The 16,499-nt window shown below is 36.6% G+C and overlaps 1 protein-coding gene across 1 annotated transcript in view; it reads left to right on the top strand.

Annotated features, from left to right (window-relative positions):
• Window positions 1-16,499, top strand: part of TSG101 (tumor susceptibility 101) — a 31,070-nt gene that overhangs the window by 989 nt on the left and 13,582 nt on the right. The window contains exons 2-6 of the mRNA XM_019714959.3: window positions 3,028-3,112; window positions 5,028-5,093; window positions 7,296-7,459; window positions 12,189-12,315; window positions 15,628-15,694. Of these exons, the coding sequence (XP_019570518.1) occupies window positions 3,028-3,112; window positions 5,028-5,093; window positions 7,296-7,459; window positions 12,189-12,315; window positions 15,628-15,694 (509 nt within the window). The remainder of the gene's footprint in view (window positions 1-3,027; window positions 3,113-5,027; window positions 5,094-7,295; window positions 7,460-12,188; window positions 12,316-15,627; window positions 15,695-16,499) is intronic.

Genomic DNA, 16,499 nt, shown 5'->3' with positions numbered 1-16,499 from the left:
GTTTTTTCCCCCCAATTTACCAAAGCTGGTTGGACTAAGATGTATGTGTACGGGAAGTGATTGAGAGTTGAGTCTTCTGTGGGTCACCTAGTTAGCTTTGGATATGTTTATCAAAGCAAGAATGGTAGGAATCGAAATGGTTTAAACCATTTTCAGTGTTAGAAAAACACACTATTATGCATAAGCTTAATTATTTGGGGAAAAATTTTTTTTTCTAGTAAAATTGCCCCCATAGTCTTTGGTTGAAGAGCTATAATCTCTAAAGAGAAAGTGATAGTTTTCAAAATAACGCTTTTCTTGGTTGTCTACTATCTTCTAGGCTTCTTGATTTTGTTTTGAGAAAGTAGTTATCCTGGACTGTAGAGGAAGTTTTGGGGAGCCCTAGAAGATTGTGGCCCAGATCTATGTTGTAACGTTTATGTATCACTTTTAAAACAAACAAACAAAAAAACAGAAAAAAAGTATATCATTGTATATACTCTGTAATTGAAGAGTATTGTTCCATGCCATTTTTGGTATTCATTAGATATCCCAGTGGAGATAGTCAAATTGGCAATTGGGTATTCATATCTGGAGTTCAGGAAACAGGTTCAGTTTGGAATGTTTTAATTTGGGAGTCATCAGCATGTAAGTGGTGTTTACAGCCTTGAGGTACATCACCAAAGGACTGAGTTTAGATAGAGGATGGGGACTGAGCCCTGGGGCTCAATAATTTGAAGAGATTAGGAGAGAAAGAACCAGCAGAGACTGAGAAGGGGCTGCCACAGAGAGAGGAGGAGGGGAGGAAGGAGAGAGGAGAGAGAGGACTAAGGGGGAGGAGGAAGAAAAATTTAGAAAAAAAATCAGGAAAAAGCTGATAACTTCTAGATCCAACTACTAATTTACAGGAAATACAGAGGACATAGGAGCATATATATTAAACTACACCAAGGCAATGCATTTAGCAAAATCCAAATCATAGGAGGCTCTATAGGACAAATGAACTGATTTTGTGGACAAATTCCAAGGGGTAAAAATAGAAATGGGCCTATCAACTGATAAGTAGATAAATAAAATGTGATATATTTAGTAGTAATGGCATATTAGTCATCCATAAAAGGAATGAAGCACTGATACATACATGCTAGAACATGGATGTACCTTGAAGACATGCTGAGTGAAAGAAGTTAGTCATAAATAGCATATCATTCCATTTATATGAAATATCTGGAATAGGCAAATTGATAAAAACAGAAAGTTGATTAGCGGTTGCCTAGGGTGAATGAGGGTGCGGGCAGGTGGAGTAAGGGGATAATTGCTAAAGCCAGTTTCTTTTGGAGGTGATGAAATGTTCTAAAATTGATTGTGGTGGTAGTTGTGTAACTGTACTAAACACCATTGAACTTTGTATAATTTACTTTACATTTGTGAATTATCTTCAAAGCTGCTATCAAAAAAGAGGGATGAGAGAGGATCTATAGATTAAAAGAGACCTAAAAGATATTTTAACAAATTGCAATGCGTGGACTTTATTTGGAACTTGATTCAAACAAACTAAAGGAAAAAAAAATGACGAGACTACATATGTAATAATATTAAGGAAATAGTGATTATTTTAATAGATAATAGTATTGTGGGTTTTTTTTTTTAATTCTTTTAAAAATACATACTAAAATATTTATGGGTGATGGGATATAATGTTCTGATTTGTTTCAGAATACTACAGGAGGAGGGAAATATGAATGAGATTATGGGTTAAATAAGATTGGCTATGAGTTGATTATTGTGGAAGCTGGGTGTAGGATACAGGGGGCTCGTTACTCTGTTCTGTCTACTTCTAGATGTGTTTGAAGTGTTCCATAATAGAAAGGTTTAAAAAAAGAACAGAAAGAAATGGCGCAAAGACAGCAAAGATAGACAGCTCCTTGCAGGAGTTTTTGCTATAAAGGGGAACTGAGAGAGTGTGGTTGTAGCTAGAGGGGTGAAGGAAGGTTAGAAACTCATGCTTGTGTGATTAAAATGGGAGAAATACAAATGTGTTTGTGTGCTAATAGTACTGATCCCATAGCATGGAAAAATTGGTACTTCAGGAAAAAAGGGGGCAAAAAATGCTGAAGAGATGCCTTTGAGTAGACCTAGATTTGTTCCCTAATTTTTTTTGTGTTTTCTTGCTTATTGTCTGTTACCCTTCGTGCTTGTCTCTGTGAGATTTCTTTGACTTTATATTCAAATCCTTCTATTGAATGTTTTGTTTCTACTCTCACATTTTTTATGTCCAAGGGTCCTTTCTTCTCTAAGTGTCCTTGTTTCATGGATACAATGTCATTTCTTCTTTCTTTGAAATTATTAATGCTAATTCTTTCTGAAGTTTTCTTCTCCTTGCATGATTTCTATTACTTGTTTCTTTTCTGTTTGGTCTCTGACAAGCTTCTTGGAGTCTTTGTGTTTTCAATAGCTGACTGTTTCTTTTTAAGAAACACTAAAAGCTGATTGAAAGCTTTGTGTTCCTGGATGGAGCTTGTCAGATGGTGAGCTTCAAGTATTGTCATCAGATGGGGGTCCCCATCTTCTGATCTCCTAATCTGCCAAGAGTGTGTAAGCCAGGTTCCTAGTTTTCTGGAGTGGAGTGGTACAAGCTGGGAATGTGAAAATACAATACAGCAAATGATAAATTGCAAAATAGTTGTTATTGACAATAAAGGCTGGAGTTTGAAGAAAGGGAGCGATCATTATGGGCTAAAGGGAATTCTGGGAAAGGATTCGTTAAGAGAGAGAGAGATGTAAGCTAGGTTTTTGAGAATGATGAAGATTTGATTTGGTGGAAGACCTTTTAAGTTGAAAGAAGAGCTAACATGGAGGTGAGTGAAGGGTTTGAATAGGTGGCAAGAGAAAGTTACTGAGATTCTTTCAGGTTTTAATTAATGATTAGTGAGAACCATTATGCTTTTAAGAGTGCTATTAAGAAAATAAGATTTTAAGAAAATTAATCTAGCAGTAAAATATGTACATTGGTTTTAAACTAAATTCTTGTGTGATTTTGCTTTTCAGTACAAATACAGAGACCTAACTGTACGTGAAACTGTCAATGTTATTACATTATACAAAGATCTCAAACCTGTATTGGATTCATATGGTGAGTTTATATAATAAATATCAATTACTACACTTTGAGTTTACCCTTTTGTTAATAATTGTAATTTTCCCATTTTCCTTTTAAGTTTGTTGGTTTTTCCATTTTAGGACTAAACCACCTATTAAGGGTTAGAGGGATAGAAAATTACAAGATCTAATGATAACATATTATATTTGTTTAAGTTTTAAAACAAATACTCTAACATAGAGCTATACAAATTTAGACCTAGAGGGGATGTTAAAGATAGTTTTGTCCATCGTTTCCCAAAGTATTATCCACATTTGTGAAGAACAATCGTGGGGGGGGGGGGTGGCGGGTAAAGGGGAGTCTCTGGTTAAGTTTGAGCAGTTACAGATTAAATGGTCTTCTTGACAGCAATGTTTCTCAGAGCCTTTAATATACTAATGTGTTGTACCCCACCAAGAGGGGAGAGAATATATTGTATAGTGTATCCTAAGGTTGATTAACTACTGAACCCTAACACCCCCTTCCTCCAGCAACCCAGCTTCTCTTTATATTCTTAGGCGGTCATTTAGGAAAACAATGTTCTGGACTATTCCTCTCATTTTGTAGATGAGGAAAACATTTTTTAAATGTGATCCTTAATTCTGTAGAGTGCATAGGTGATAGTTTCGTTGAGACGAAATAAACGTGGAATTTAAGTAAGAAATGACAATACCTAAAGTTGTACTTTTTTTTAAATATATATCTTTTTGTCCCCATACTTAATGTGCCATGGTCAAGGGCTCTGTCCATTATGAGGTCCTTGGTGGCGCTGAGGGCAAGGAGCTGAAGTTTGTAGCTGAGACTCTCACTCTAAACTCCGCTCACCCCTAGGGCTTTGAAAACATTGGCACAGCCTGGTGAAGAGAGGTGGGAGGCAGCAGAGAGATAATGCTGAGTTTCCTTAACAACACAGAGTGAACCTAGGGCACAATTCTCCCTCATGTCCACATGTTGTACTGTGGTATCTAGATCCAAAACACCCCTCATATTACCCAACCTAGAGTTAATTTAAACCTCGCTTCATGGGGGAGGTAGAATGTGAATTTTACTGTAAGTGTACAGTTCTTACTGCATGCTGAAAGCATAAGCATGTGGATCAAAACTGACAGACTCCACAATCGTTGAACAGATCTTACATGGCCGACCGCATCTGAACCATTGTTATCAATATGCTTTTAGAGTAAATAAAGCCAGACATTTCAATAAGGTGGTTTTTTAAAAAACACAAAATCAGAATAAATTCCAGCACCATTGGTAACTGTCAATGTAAGTAAAAGAACTGAGGTAACAGTGCTATGTTCTTGTGCTCACCACAGCTCTCTCTGGGCAATACGGGGCTAATGCCAAGTCATTGTTACAGAGAAGAGCAGTCCGTGTAATACAAGTCATGTGCCCTGATTAGTCCGGTATAGCTAGAGAAACTTGTGTGATGTGAGAAATACTTGTATTAATAGAAGATGTCTATATTTAACTGAAAACTTTTTTTCTTTTTAATACTGCGCTTTTTCACTACATTGGGATTGAGAATGATAGTGAGTAGGGATAAACCTATGGGGAATCTAAAATTTTATGCTACGTATTAGATGAACACTTAGTAGGGTGTTAGTTGACGGTGATTTTTTAAGTAATTTTATAATCATGTTGGGAACACAGAGCTCCTATTTAGCACTCACATCGATTTTTCCAAGTAGTTCAAAGCATCTTTCCTTTACTCATTCTAAAACTGATCCCTTTGAGTGAATCAACAAAGGATACTCTGTTATTGGACAAAATGGGTGATACATTAACAAGTTAGCCCCTTTCGAGGGCAATAATAATAATGAGTTTTAACCAGCGTTTCTAAAAGAATAACTTACATGGGAGCATCTGTGAAAATGCTTGTGATTAAATCATTGTTCTTTCCTTTCAGTTTTTAATGATGGTAGTTCCAGGGAACTGATGAACCTCACCGGAACAATTCCTGTGCTTTATAGAGGCAAGTGTCTTAATGTAATTTAGGTTTCCAGTACAGATGCATTTTGATTCACAAAGTATGTTGCCAGAGAGTTATAAGTAATTGAAACCAACTTTCTCATGACTTTCATGATGATGTGGAGAGTTTAACTTCTATTGTAATTGAACTTCATTTGGCAGCAGCACCTAATATTTTCAGCCTTGTTTTTTTTCTTCCTTACCAAGATATATCAGTAAATGCCTCATTGTGCTAGAAGAATTTGATGTTTCCTGGTATCAGAGAATCTTAGAACTAGAAAAGGATCTTAGATGCCTCCTAGTTCAGCCTCCCACCCCATTCAGACTTTTCTGACAATGAGAAGCCATGTAGTATCGTTTCTAAGATAAAGTCCTAAAGTCCAGGCAGAGTAAGGTTTCAGTTCTTGCTCTGTAATCTATCAGGTTTGTGACAATGGGCATCCTTAACGTTAGGATAATAGTACCTGACTGAAAACGGAACTCATTGTGATGATGTGTGTAAACGACTTAGCACAGAGTCTGGTATATAATAAACAGATGTCAAAAGCAGTTGTTATTTATGGTTGTAGTTAGTATTGGTGATAATGCTGATAATGGATAATTACATCTCTGTTAACCAGTCATCTGCCCTCTGCTGGAACAGTTGCAGTGATAGGGAACATTCAGTCTCATAAACAACTGTTCTGTTTTTGGAAGCTGTTTGTGAGTTATTCCTTGTGACTCACTAAGACCTGTGTCTCTGTGACTTACCCATAATTTTATGTAGTACCTGCTGTACATGAGGCATAGGGGTAAGGGCTATGATACAAAGGTAAATAAAGGATGCACCTTCCCTGGAAGAGCTTACACAAATAGGGGAAGTGGGGACTGAATAGATATTTACAATATTCTATAACTGCTATAGAATGATAAAATATAAAGGTGCTGTGAGATTACAGAGGAGAACAAGACCATGTGGGGAAGATAATAGAGGAAATGACATTTGAACTTGTTAAAGCATGAGTCAGCCATGCAAAACAGAATGGACATTCTGTGCAGAGGGAAAAGACACTGGAGCATCAAAATTGAATAAAGCGTGTATGATAAAATTAGGGATGACTGAGTCAGATTCAGCATTGCTGGCTTTGTCTTTGCCTTCAGGAAATAAGCTCTGGTGAGGGAAATAGATATATGAGAAAAAGAGGGAGGGCAGGAACTGTGGTAAACATAATTAAAGATACTTATTTCATGTATATAAAATTTTATCTAAATCCTGTATTCCCTCACCATTTTTTATATAGCATAGTTCTTAAGCCTAAGTAATTCTGGAGAAGTCTTCATTTTCACAAAGCAAAGAATTCTGGGTGGTGGAAACAAACTTATGTTTTATGTATTAGGATATATTCTATTGGAGTTCTTTCTTCATTGTAGAAGTTTGAGGTAAAAAATAAATCCAAAGTCCCACAACTGTCTTGATTTCTTTAAGTGAGATTTATACTCATGTGTATATTTATATGAAGTGAAACTTTCTAAGAGGAAAGTTATCCGAATTAGGTCAGGTGATTCAAACGGTTACTTTGGACATTGGCTTTGAGCTTAATAAGAAAAGGTTATGCTTTTTGTTCAATATATTAACTATTGGATCCTTTGAAGCACTGTTCAGTTTGACCATATATATATATATATATATATATATATATATATATATATATATAGTCAAATTTCTCAATGAGAGATTCTGTTACATAAAACAAAGAGCAGGAGATGACATAACTGATTGAATATGCCATATGCGTTGGTCAAGCTGTGGCCACCAGTCAGCATCTGTTTGACAGTTGAATAGCTTTGGCAAGGGAATTATATCACTTTCTGATAGGATACCATAATCCATGGTCTTCTTTCTCTGTGCCTTTCAAGTGAACCTTATTAACTGACGTGACAGGATTCAAGTAGCAAAGAATGGATTGAGCCAAAAGATCATCTGAAGAATGCTTTGACAGCAGCAAGCACACGCTGGCAGAGTAGTGATCAATTAGCTCCTTAATCCTGCTGGTGTGTTTTACAGACTGCAAATGTGAGAAACTGATCTTAAACAGAACTTTGAAACATTAAAATATTGTGAGTTTGTAAAGTATTGCTTAGCTGTAGCCCTCTCTTTGCTTACCTACTAAGCCATTATTGCAAAATAATAAAAATGGAATAACTGAAGGCTGTCTTTCTCTCTCAGGTAATACGTATAACATTCCAATATGCCTTTGGCTGCTGGACACCTACCCATACAATCCTCCTATCTGTTTTGTTAAACCTACTAGTTCAATGACTATTAAAACAGGAAAGCATGTTGATGCAAATGGCAAGATATATCTTCCTTATCTACATGAATGGAAACATGTAAGTATAAACAGTGTTTTGTGAATTTGTTGTAATTTATATATATTTGCTTACCAGCATCTACTTTCTGTTAACACTCAAAGAGGATTCCAAGGAAGAGATAAGTTTACGTAAGATCACTAATCACTGAGCTGGGTAATCAGAAAAGACTCTCCAAAAGAAATATAGTCATGCTCTGTATATCAACATTTCGGCTAACAACAGACTGTATATACAATGGTGGTCCCATAATATTACAGTGGAGCTGGAAAATTCCTATCACCTAGTGATGTCGTAGCCATCCCAACATAGCACAACATGTTACGTGTTTGTGGTGATGCTGGTATAAACAGATCTGCGCTGCCAATCGTATAAAAGTACAGCACATACAAGTGCAGTACTAGGCTATACCATCTAGGTTTGCGTAAGTGCACTGTATGGTGTTCACACAATGATAAAATCACCTGAAAACATTTCTCAGAACTTCTCCCCGTTAAGTGGTACGTGACTGTGTATCTTGTGTTTGTATAGAGCTTTATAATTTATAGAGCATGCATAGTCTCTATTTGCTTGAGTTGAACTTTTAAGAATGGATAGATTTTACAGAGTGGGAAGTGCATTTAAAAAATAGTATACTGGTGGCACATATTTGTGAGACTATTCAACTCTCGTTACTCAAAGTGTTCCTATCAAGAAGTAATAGTAGTAGGAAAGTTGTTTCTGCCTCTGATCATAAAGTTCTGGCACTCCAGTGTCCCTATCAAAATAACTAGAAAAGCTAAAGTACAAACAACATGTGGGGAAGGCTGTGGAGAACTGTTGAGGCAATCGGGACTCGAAGGTCCAAGATCCTCCAGAGAAGGGAATTGTGAGAGATGAGCCAACATTCTGCCAGTTTTCCCTAGGAGTCTTTACTGATTCTTGGTACAGGGTAAGAGGCTGAGAATTTGGGCAGAGGGTTTTAGCTAAGAGCCAAAGAAACCTGCAGAGTTTCTAGCAGGTTCATAGGGCTAAAAAGATAACAGCTGCTGTTCTGTCTGCCAGTGCAGCCAGTACTTCAGGAGCCAAGATTTGGGAGAAAAGGAAGCTACAAAGAAATAAACCAGATAATCTAAGTTTTCCCCTCGGGATGTGCTGAATTTCTAAGCTTCAAAGATAAGATGCTAAAAAGCTAAGCAGAAAACTTCGTAAAAACACAGCCAAATTCTCAACAGCCTCCTGTTGAGGAGGCGATAGGAGTTTGGAAGCTTATCAAGGAAGAGGCGTGTAAGTAGACATCCTAGGCTCTGGGTTGATGCCATTGGAGGAACACAACTCAAGAGTAGGAAGTCAGGGATAAGCCTTACAAAACCCCAAGCTTGAATCAGCTCCGTCTCTGATTATTATATTAAGGTCATTCTCATAGTACCTGCCGGCCATAGGTAGGGTGAACCCTTGCTAGAGGAAGACAATACATAGAGCCTCGATAATTTTTTGCAAAATGTGTCCAGCATACAATTTAAAAGTATCAAGTACATCAAGAAAGAGGACAGAGAGGAAAAAAGACAATAGAAACAGGACACTGCCACACCCAAGTAACCCAGCTATCAGACACAGACTTGAAAATGATATGTTCAAGATGTGATTGATATGGTCAAGATGGAGAATTATAATAAAAAGGAACCAAGTGGAAATCTTAGAACTGAAAAATAGAATAATAGAAATTAAGAACTCTGTAGATGGGTTTAGTAGCAGATTGGACTCACTCATAATAGAGAATTAACGAAGTGGTAAATGAATAGTTGATTTTTTTTAGTGCTATTGACCTAGGAATAAGCCTTGCAAAGAATGTACAAGTCCATTATGGAGGAAATTGTAAATTTTTCTTTTTTTTTAAAGATTTTATTGGGGAAGGGGAACAGGACTTTATTGGGGAACAATGTGTACTTCCAGGCCTTTTTTCCAAGTCAAGTTGTTGTCCTTTCAATCTTAGCTGTGGAGGGCGTAGCTCAGCTCCAGGTCCAGTTGCCATTTTCTAGTTGCAGGGGCACATCCCACCATCCCTTGCGGGAGTCAAACCGGCAAACTTGTGGTTGAGAGGACGCATTCCAACCAACTGAGCCATCCGGGAGCTCAGCAGCAGCTCAGCTCAAGGTGCTGTGAATTGGCAACCTTGTGGTTGAGAGCCCGTGCTCCAACCAACTAAGCCATCCGGGAGGCAGCTCAGCTCAAGGTGCTGTGTTCAATCTTAGTTGTAGAGGGGGTAGCCCACCATCCCTTGCGGGACTCAAGGAGTTGAACTGGCAACCTTGTGGTTGAGAGCCCACTGGCCCATGTGGGAATCGAACCGGCAGCCTTCGGAGTTAGGAGCATGGCGCTCTAACCGCCTGAGCCACCGGGCTGGCCCAAAAATTGTAAATTTTAATGAAAGACATTAAAGAAGACTTAAGTCAAAGGACAGAGAACCATATTCATGTATTGGAAAACTCAGTATTGAGTCAAAAATGTTGGTTCTCTTCACGTTGATCTATATCCTAACGAGTTTTCATTTCTTTCTGTATTTCTTTATTAATTTTGTGAACTTGAGAAGCTGGATCTAAAATTTATATGGAAATGCAAAAGATTGAGGGTCGCCAAGGCACTCTCCAAGAAGAATAAGGTTAAAGGGACTTACCCTACAGATATCCAAATATATTATAAAACTAGTAATTAAGATAGTATGGAATTGTCACAGGAATATTCAAACACATAGATGGACCATAATAAAGAACCCAGAAAAAATCCAGTTGGGAATCATTTTAGATTTTTGAACAAGAGTTGGGTATTAAAAGCAATGATTATTAGGTACAATGTCTGAACAGTACTAGATAAATACATTAATTAACTGACAAATAATCACTAGCTGCTCTAAAACATAAACCCCAGCATGCTGGACGCTTAACACTAGAAATTTCTTGCCCACGTAATAGTCCACGGGAGTGTTCCTCATTGGCAGGCAGCTTTCCTCTACTTGGTACTTCAGGGACCCAAGGTCTTTCCAATTTGTGATGCCACCATCTCCCACGACTTCCTCTACATGAAGGAATACAAGCCGAGAGAGAGTGGTAAAGGAGTACCCCCTTCTGTCCATCTTGGCTTATAAATTAAATCACTTCTGCTTATGGTCCATTGGAAAAAACTAGTTTCAAGGAGGGCTGGAAAATGTAGTCCCTGCCCAGACAGCTGATTCTCAGTGACAACTCTGTGTTACGGAAGGGGAAGCATGAACATATATAGAAAATGCTTTCAGTCATAATAAGTAAGTAAAACTGGAAGCTACATAGGAAGCTGTTACAGTAATCTAGTATGACAGAATGTAAGCTAGGACTGCTGTCATTTATCTTACTGATTAAATTGCTAATTAACCCTGAACATATATCATATACTGCTTAGAATATAAAAATCTGACCTTTTTATTGCTTGCTAGAAAAGCAAGCAAGTAAAAAGGTAGAGAACAGAGGAGTTTTGCAGGGTTTACAATAGGAAAGCAATTTCCTAAAGGTATTATGTGTTTAGTTGACCATTAGGCATTTGAGCTAAAATAAGCTGCTGCCATATTGCTACTTTTTTCATATCCCGTATCATTCTGAATTAGTTTGAATTCATGACCTATTGCTTTATCCTAGGCCTGGAAGTAGATATTAAAGATTAGGTTAATTTTCCTTCTTTCTGAGAATTAGTGTGAAAGGAATGGTATGGTAAAGAATTAAAATAAAACTTGTCCCGACATAACTGTAGTTACAAGAATGCATGAATGAAGTACTGATTCATACTGCAACACAGATGAACCTTGAAAACATGCTAAGTGAAAGAAGCCAGACAAAAAAGGTCACATGTTGTATGATTCCATTTATATGAAATGTCCAGAATAGGCAAATCCATTGACAGAAAATACATTAATGGTTGCCCAGGGCTGGGGGGAAGGGGAAAGTGGGAAATGACTACTAACGAATATGCGTTTCTTTTTGGGATAATGAAAATATTTTTGAATTAGTGGTAATGGAAAAAAACCACTGATCTATACACTTTAAAAGGGTAAATTTTTAAAAGGTATGTGAATTATATATCAACTTAAAAATGCATGAGATTGTGATTTAGTTCGGGCGTTTTGCTGGACTAGATCATTAACAGGAGATAAAAGTGTGTGGTCTCAAAACCACCCTCACCCTCCCATACTAGCCACGGTCCCCAGCCCATACTTGCTGGTGTTACACAGATACTGCACATGCTTACCCCCAGTCTCAGCGTATAAATTCACCAACACAAAAAGATTAGAATAGTGCGATGTGGCAAATTTTTACAGGAAGCTTTCTGAAATGTTATTTATCGTTGTTCATAAGTTGGGACAAATCGAACAAGAGATGAGTTTGGTGCTTTGGATAGTTGAAAACTGATAGTGAACTCTTCTATCAGGAGAAGTTATGAAGATGATTAGCTGATCAAGATGATTGAATACTTCAGCACCTGATGAACTAATGAATGAAATAGATGAAATATACACAAAACACATTAAGACGTGAAAATGGAACCATCAAATAAGCCAATTTGAACAACTTTGCCTGGCATAGTTTGTCTTAAGTTAGTGTTCGATTGATATTTAAGAGAAAAGTCGAGCAACCTTTATGGAAAAACAGGCACTCTCTTTGTAATTATGGTAGTGGAAGGAAAGATCCTTTAACAATTTGTATATTTTGTACAGTAATCTAGTGTCTTAAATTTGTTTTGTTTTCAGCCACAGTCAGACTTGTTGGGGCTTATTCAGGTGATGATTGTGGTGTTTGGAGATGAACCGCCAGTCTTCTCCCGGCCTACCATGTCAGCGTCCTATCCTCCATACCAGGCAACAGGGCCACCAAATAGTAAGTAGAATGGAGATTGGCTTTTTAAACTCAGAGAAACAGAAGAAAACAGAAAACCTTGTTTAAAAAAAATGTTTTTAATGACTTCACTTTGCTTTTTAGCTTATCAAGTTAGTGGAGTTTTTGGAGGTATTCTGAGGCCCCACATCTGCATGTACAGATTTCCACCAAAGACTGGCATTTGGGCTTTCGTTTGTGGGTAGAAATCTAACTCTGGGTGTGCTGGATTCCAAATGGAGGAGAAAGAATGCTGGGATAGAGCTTGAATTTTCTTTTAAAATTATGCATGCCATGGAATAGCCTTATTTGATCAGTTTGGAGGCAGATATAATTGGAAAGGTAGTCTGACTTTTCTTTGCAACTTTAGGATCAGTGTTGTAGATAAGAATCAATTAAAAGTCAACTAAATTTACATTCAGCTATTCTGGGTATACACAATTGGGCATCTAGCTCTCAGCTTTCTTCTCTTTAGTACAGCCAATTCATGATTTTACCTCGTGTGGAGACGGTGGGGGCATGCAGTTAGTACCAGTTCTCCCCAATTGGTGTACATTATCTCTGTTATTTCTGGGTTTTAAAAAATAATTCTAATTGATACATTAAAATCATCCTGGATAATTGAGAGTTGGTTGTACTTACTTGTTTTGACTGCATTAAACCTGTATTGATTTCATTGTTTTGAGCTGTGATTTTTTTTTAACAGATTTTGTTTAAGATTTTAATTAACTAGACTTATTTGTCTTGTAAGTCAGATTATCTGAGCTTTAATTTTTCTTCTGCCTAAAATTATTCTCTTCCTTTTTAATCCATTCTGTCTTGAGCATCTTTACTTCCAAGCTGAATGGGAATCTAACAGGAAGAACCTTCTGAACCCTTTTCCTTCCCTGCCTTCCCAGAATAAGCTTAGTTTTAGGATTTAGTAGCTCTTTTAATAAAGATTCTAGTGATTCTTTTGACCAGAAATTTGTTTTCATCTTAATAAATTCTGTTAACTCCAGTACTCAAGATTAGATAATCTTGCTCATTTAAGTATGAAATATCAAATATTTCCTAGTTCATCATTCATGTTTATTTGCTCAAATAACAGTGAACGCTTAAGATAAAGATAACCTTTTCAGAAATTTAGGGATTTTCCTGAGCAACATTTTTTTCCCTAAATTTCTTCCAGTTTTATATTGACATAGAAAGAAACCACAGTAAAGAGATCACTATGGCAGTTCAATTTTGTACTCACTGTAAATCACGTTAAATAATCTAGAACTAATTTAAGTAAGTTACAAAGAGGCCAATTGATTGTCCATCCATTCTAGCCTTAATACTTTTTATATATTTAAACAGTATTCATTATTATCAGGTATGACTGTAAAGAAATGGTCTGAATTCCATTCCCCCCACACACACCAAGGAATAGCCCAGAAATTTGGATACATTCTTAAGTAAATATTGTCTTCTAGTTGAGAAATTACATACTTCTATTATTATTATCATTACTTAAAACATTTTTGATTTCCTGTTTTAGGATGACTTGAGCTAGCTATGAGTCACATTAAAAAATGTTATGTTCAAACCTCATTTTTTGCCAAGTAATAGTAATAGTCAACATTTATTGACTGGCAACTATGAGATAGCTAAGCACGTCATAATTGTTCTTATTTAATTCTTATAATAACCCCATATGTTATGTGTATTTATATCCCATTTTATTCTGGCTCTAAAATTATTTCACCTTATTATCTACTTGCCAGTCTTGGATCCAAATTATATTTACTCTTTGTCCCAAAATCAAAATTTGAAGGCTTTGGTGGAATTGCTGGCTTTTCAGAACCTCAGAACAGGAAAATTGCTTATAATTCTGAGGCGGTGTGAGAGTGAAACTAGCATGGGCGCTAGTGATTGTGTATTTTGCTGACACTTAATAGTGGCTGCATGTTTTGATGTTCAGAAAGATCAACTGTGCTTTGCCCCTGGGAAGAAAAAAATGTTTTATGGAATGTAGCAGTTGTAACATTTTGGAAGGTTTCTTCCTTTTTGAAATAGCATTAAACATCATCCTAGCTTCATTATACTTAAGAAAAAACTTATGTCATCGATAGATTCATCCAAACAAGAAAACTAGGAACACTGGTACTTGGAGAGCAACTCTGGTAAAGACTTCCAAGGCCCTTGATCAGAGTCCAGCATATGTCACTCACCTGCTTGCACTCTGTTCTCTAAAAATTTATTTCTTGAAGGCTCCACCTCTGTTACCTTCAAGGCTTCATATACCATTTCTCTAGATCACTTATTTACCACCACCTCCTAGGTTTAGATTATCTACCTCCTATTTTACCACATATATAGCGCTTCTGCACTTCTCCTGCCGTAACACGTAAAACTTACCACTCTATTGTTATTCCTTTCTTGTTTCCCTGGCTAGACTATAAGCAACCTGAGGCCAGGAATTCTTTTTTATTTTTATTTTTTCCCCATCATCATCAAATTCCTGGTGCCTGTCACATAGAAGGCACTAAAATATTTATTAATTGGATTAAGGGCCAATTCGTCATTATATTCGTAAGAAAAATTTCACTGAGGATAAGTTAATTCTCAGACAAGTCATTTCCAGTTAAAGTCAAAATTAACTTATCTTTTTCTTCCTCTATATTGATTAGCCTCTTAATACCACTGACTAGTTCTGTCATTGGTGTTCTCTTTAAAAAATATGTAAAGCATTCTTTAAGCTTGCTATACTTGAGCCTTTTCTCTTAGTATTTCCAAGCTTTTGTTTTGGTTTTAACCAATCTAGCTGAATATCAGTTTTGTATAGGATTTCTTGTAGTAATTTGAAGTCTTAAAGTCCTCAATCAAACCAACAAAACCAGCTGTGCTAATTGGTCAACATTGTCTTAAATATCAAAAGATTTCTTAGATATAATCAAGAGGCCACTTTATAAGAGGTTGACGACCTTGGACTAGAGGAGGGTAGGATTCTCTTCTAAATTCTAAATCGAACCAGCTCCTGTCTCAGGTTAGAGACTCCTTGAGAGCTTCTAGAACTGACCAAGTTGACCTATTTGCCAGTTATTCTTTGTTGGGATTGTTATGTGTGTTATCATAACTCATGTTTAATACTTCGAGAATTATGTGATCTGCAGAGAACTATGCTTGAAGTAAAGAACTAATGTGGGTGGAGTGTTTTGTTTTGGTGCTGAGATTTGGAGTCTTTAACTGTATGGAATTTTGCTGTGGCTTGACAGTGATGTATATCTTATTGGATAACCTATATATCCAGGACTGTGCATATTATTTTAAAATGTTAAAACTTATTTTTAGCTTCCTACATGCCAGGCATGCCCAGTGGAATCTCTCCATTCCCATCCGGATACCCTCCCAATCCCAGGTAATGAAAAATTATCTTTTGAATAATTGTATTAGAAATTCTACTGTTAGATCTAGAATCAAAATAATGGATGCTAATTAAGGCATTAAAGTAAATTTAGTTGCAATTTAATGGTAGCTAAAACTCGGTTTATTGGTAGAATTTTATGGTATGTACATAGTTCAAAGGGAGTTTTTTCCGTTCTAGAGAAGTGCAACTCCTTCTCATTTACAGACAATGATCTTGATTGGTTTGGGACGGTGAAATTCTTGTTACTTCCCTTTTAAGAACTTTTTATGTCCAGTGTAGATAACTGAAAGGTTAATGGAATACTACTAGTAATGAATTCAATCAAGGAGAAGAATATTTTAATACCCCTTTAAAAAAACTTACCTTTTCTGTAAATTACAGGGAACAAATTAATGGTTCATACGTATGATGGGGTCAGTCTTGTCCCATGATGTTTATTCATTCATTTCATAAACTGCATGTATTATGGACCTTTATTACCCAATGACATAACACAGGTAAATTAAATTAATAGTGCAGTCTTTGAATAATACACACTGGAAAATCAATGAGAAATAATTACTAACCCATGTTTTAAATGTGTGCTTGTTCCAGTAGTAATCTAGGGGTGCTTTCAAGAGGTGGTCTTTGGGCTAACTTAAACTGGCATGTCCTGGTGCCTAAATGAGATTTCCAGGTACTCTAACAATTAACAAGAAATGTTAGCTCTTACTAGCTTCAGATAACCCTAACAGATAAATGCAGCCAGATTTCCGGAACACCTGCCATGACTAAATATGTTACTTATACATATAGG

This window comes from Rhinolophus sinicus, chromosome 14, assembly GCF_057876585.1.
Source record: "Rhinolophus sinicus isolate RSI-liver-muscle chromosome 14, RSI-T2T, whole genome shotgun sequence".
NCBI lineage: Eukaryota > Metazoa > Chordata > Mammalia > Chiroptera > Rhinolophidae > Rhinolophus > Rhinolophus sinicus.
This window is presented reverse-complemented; position numbering and strand designations above follow the sequence as displayed.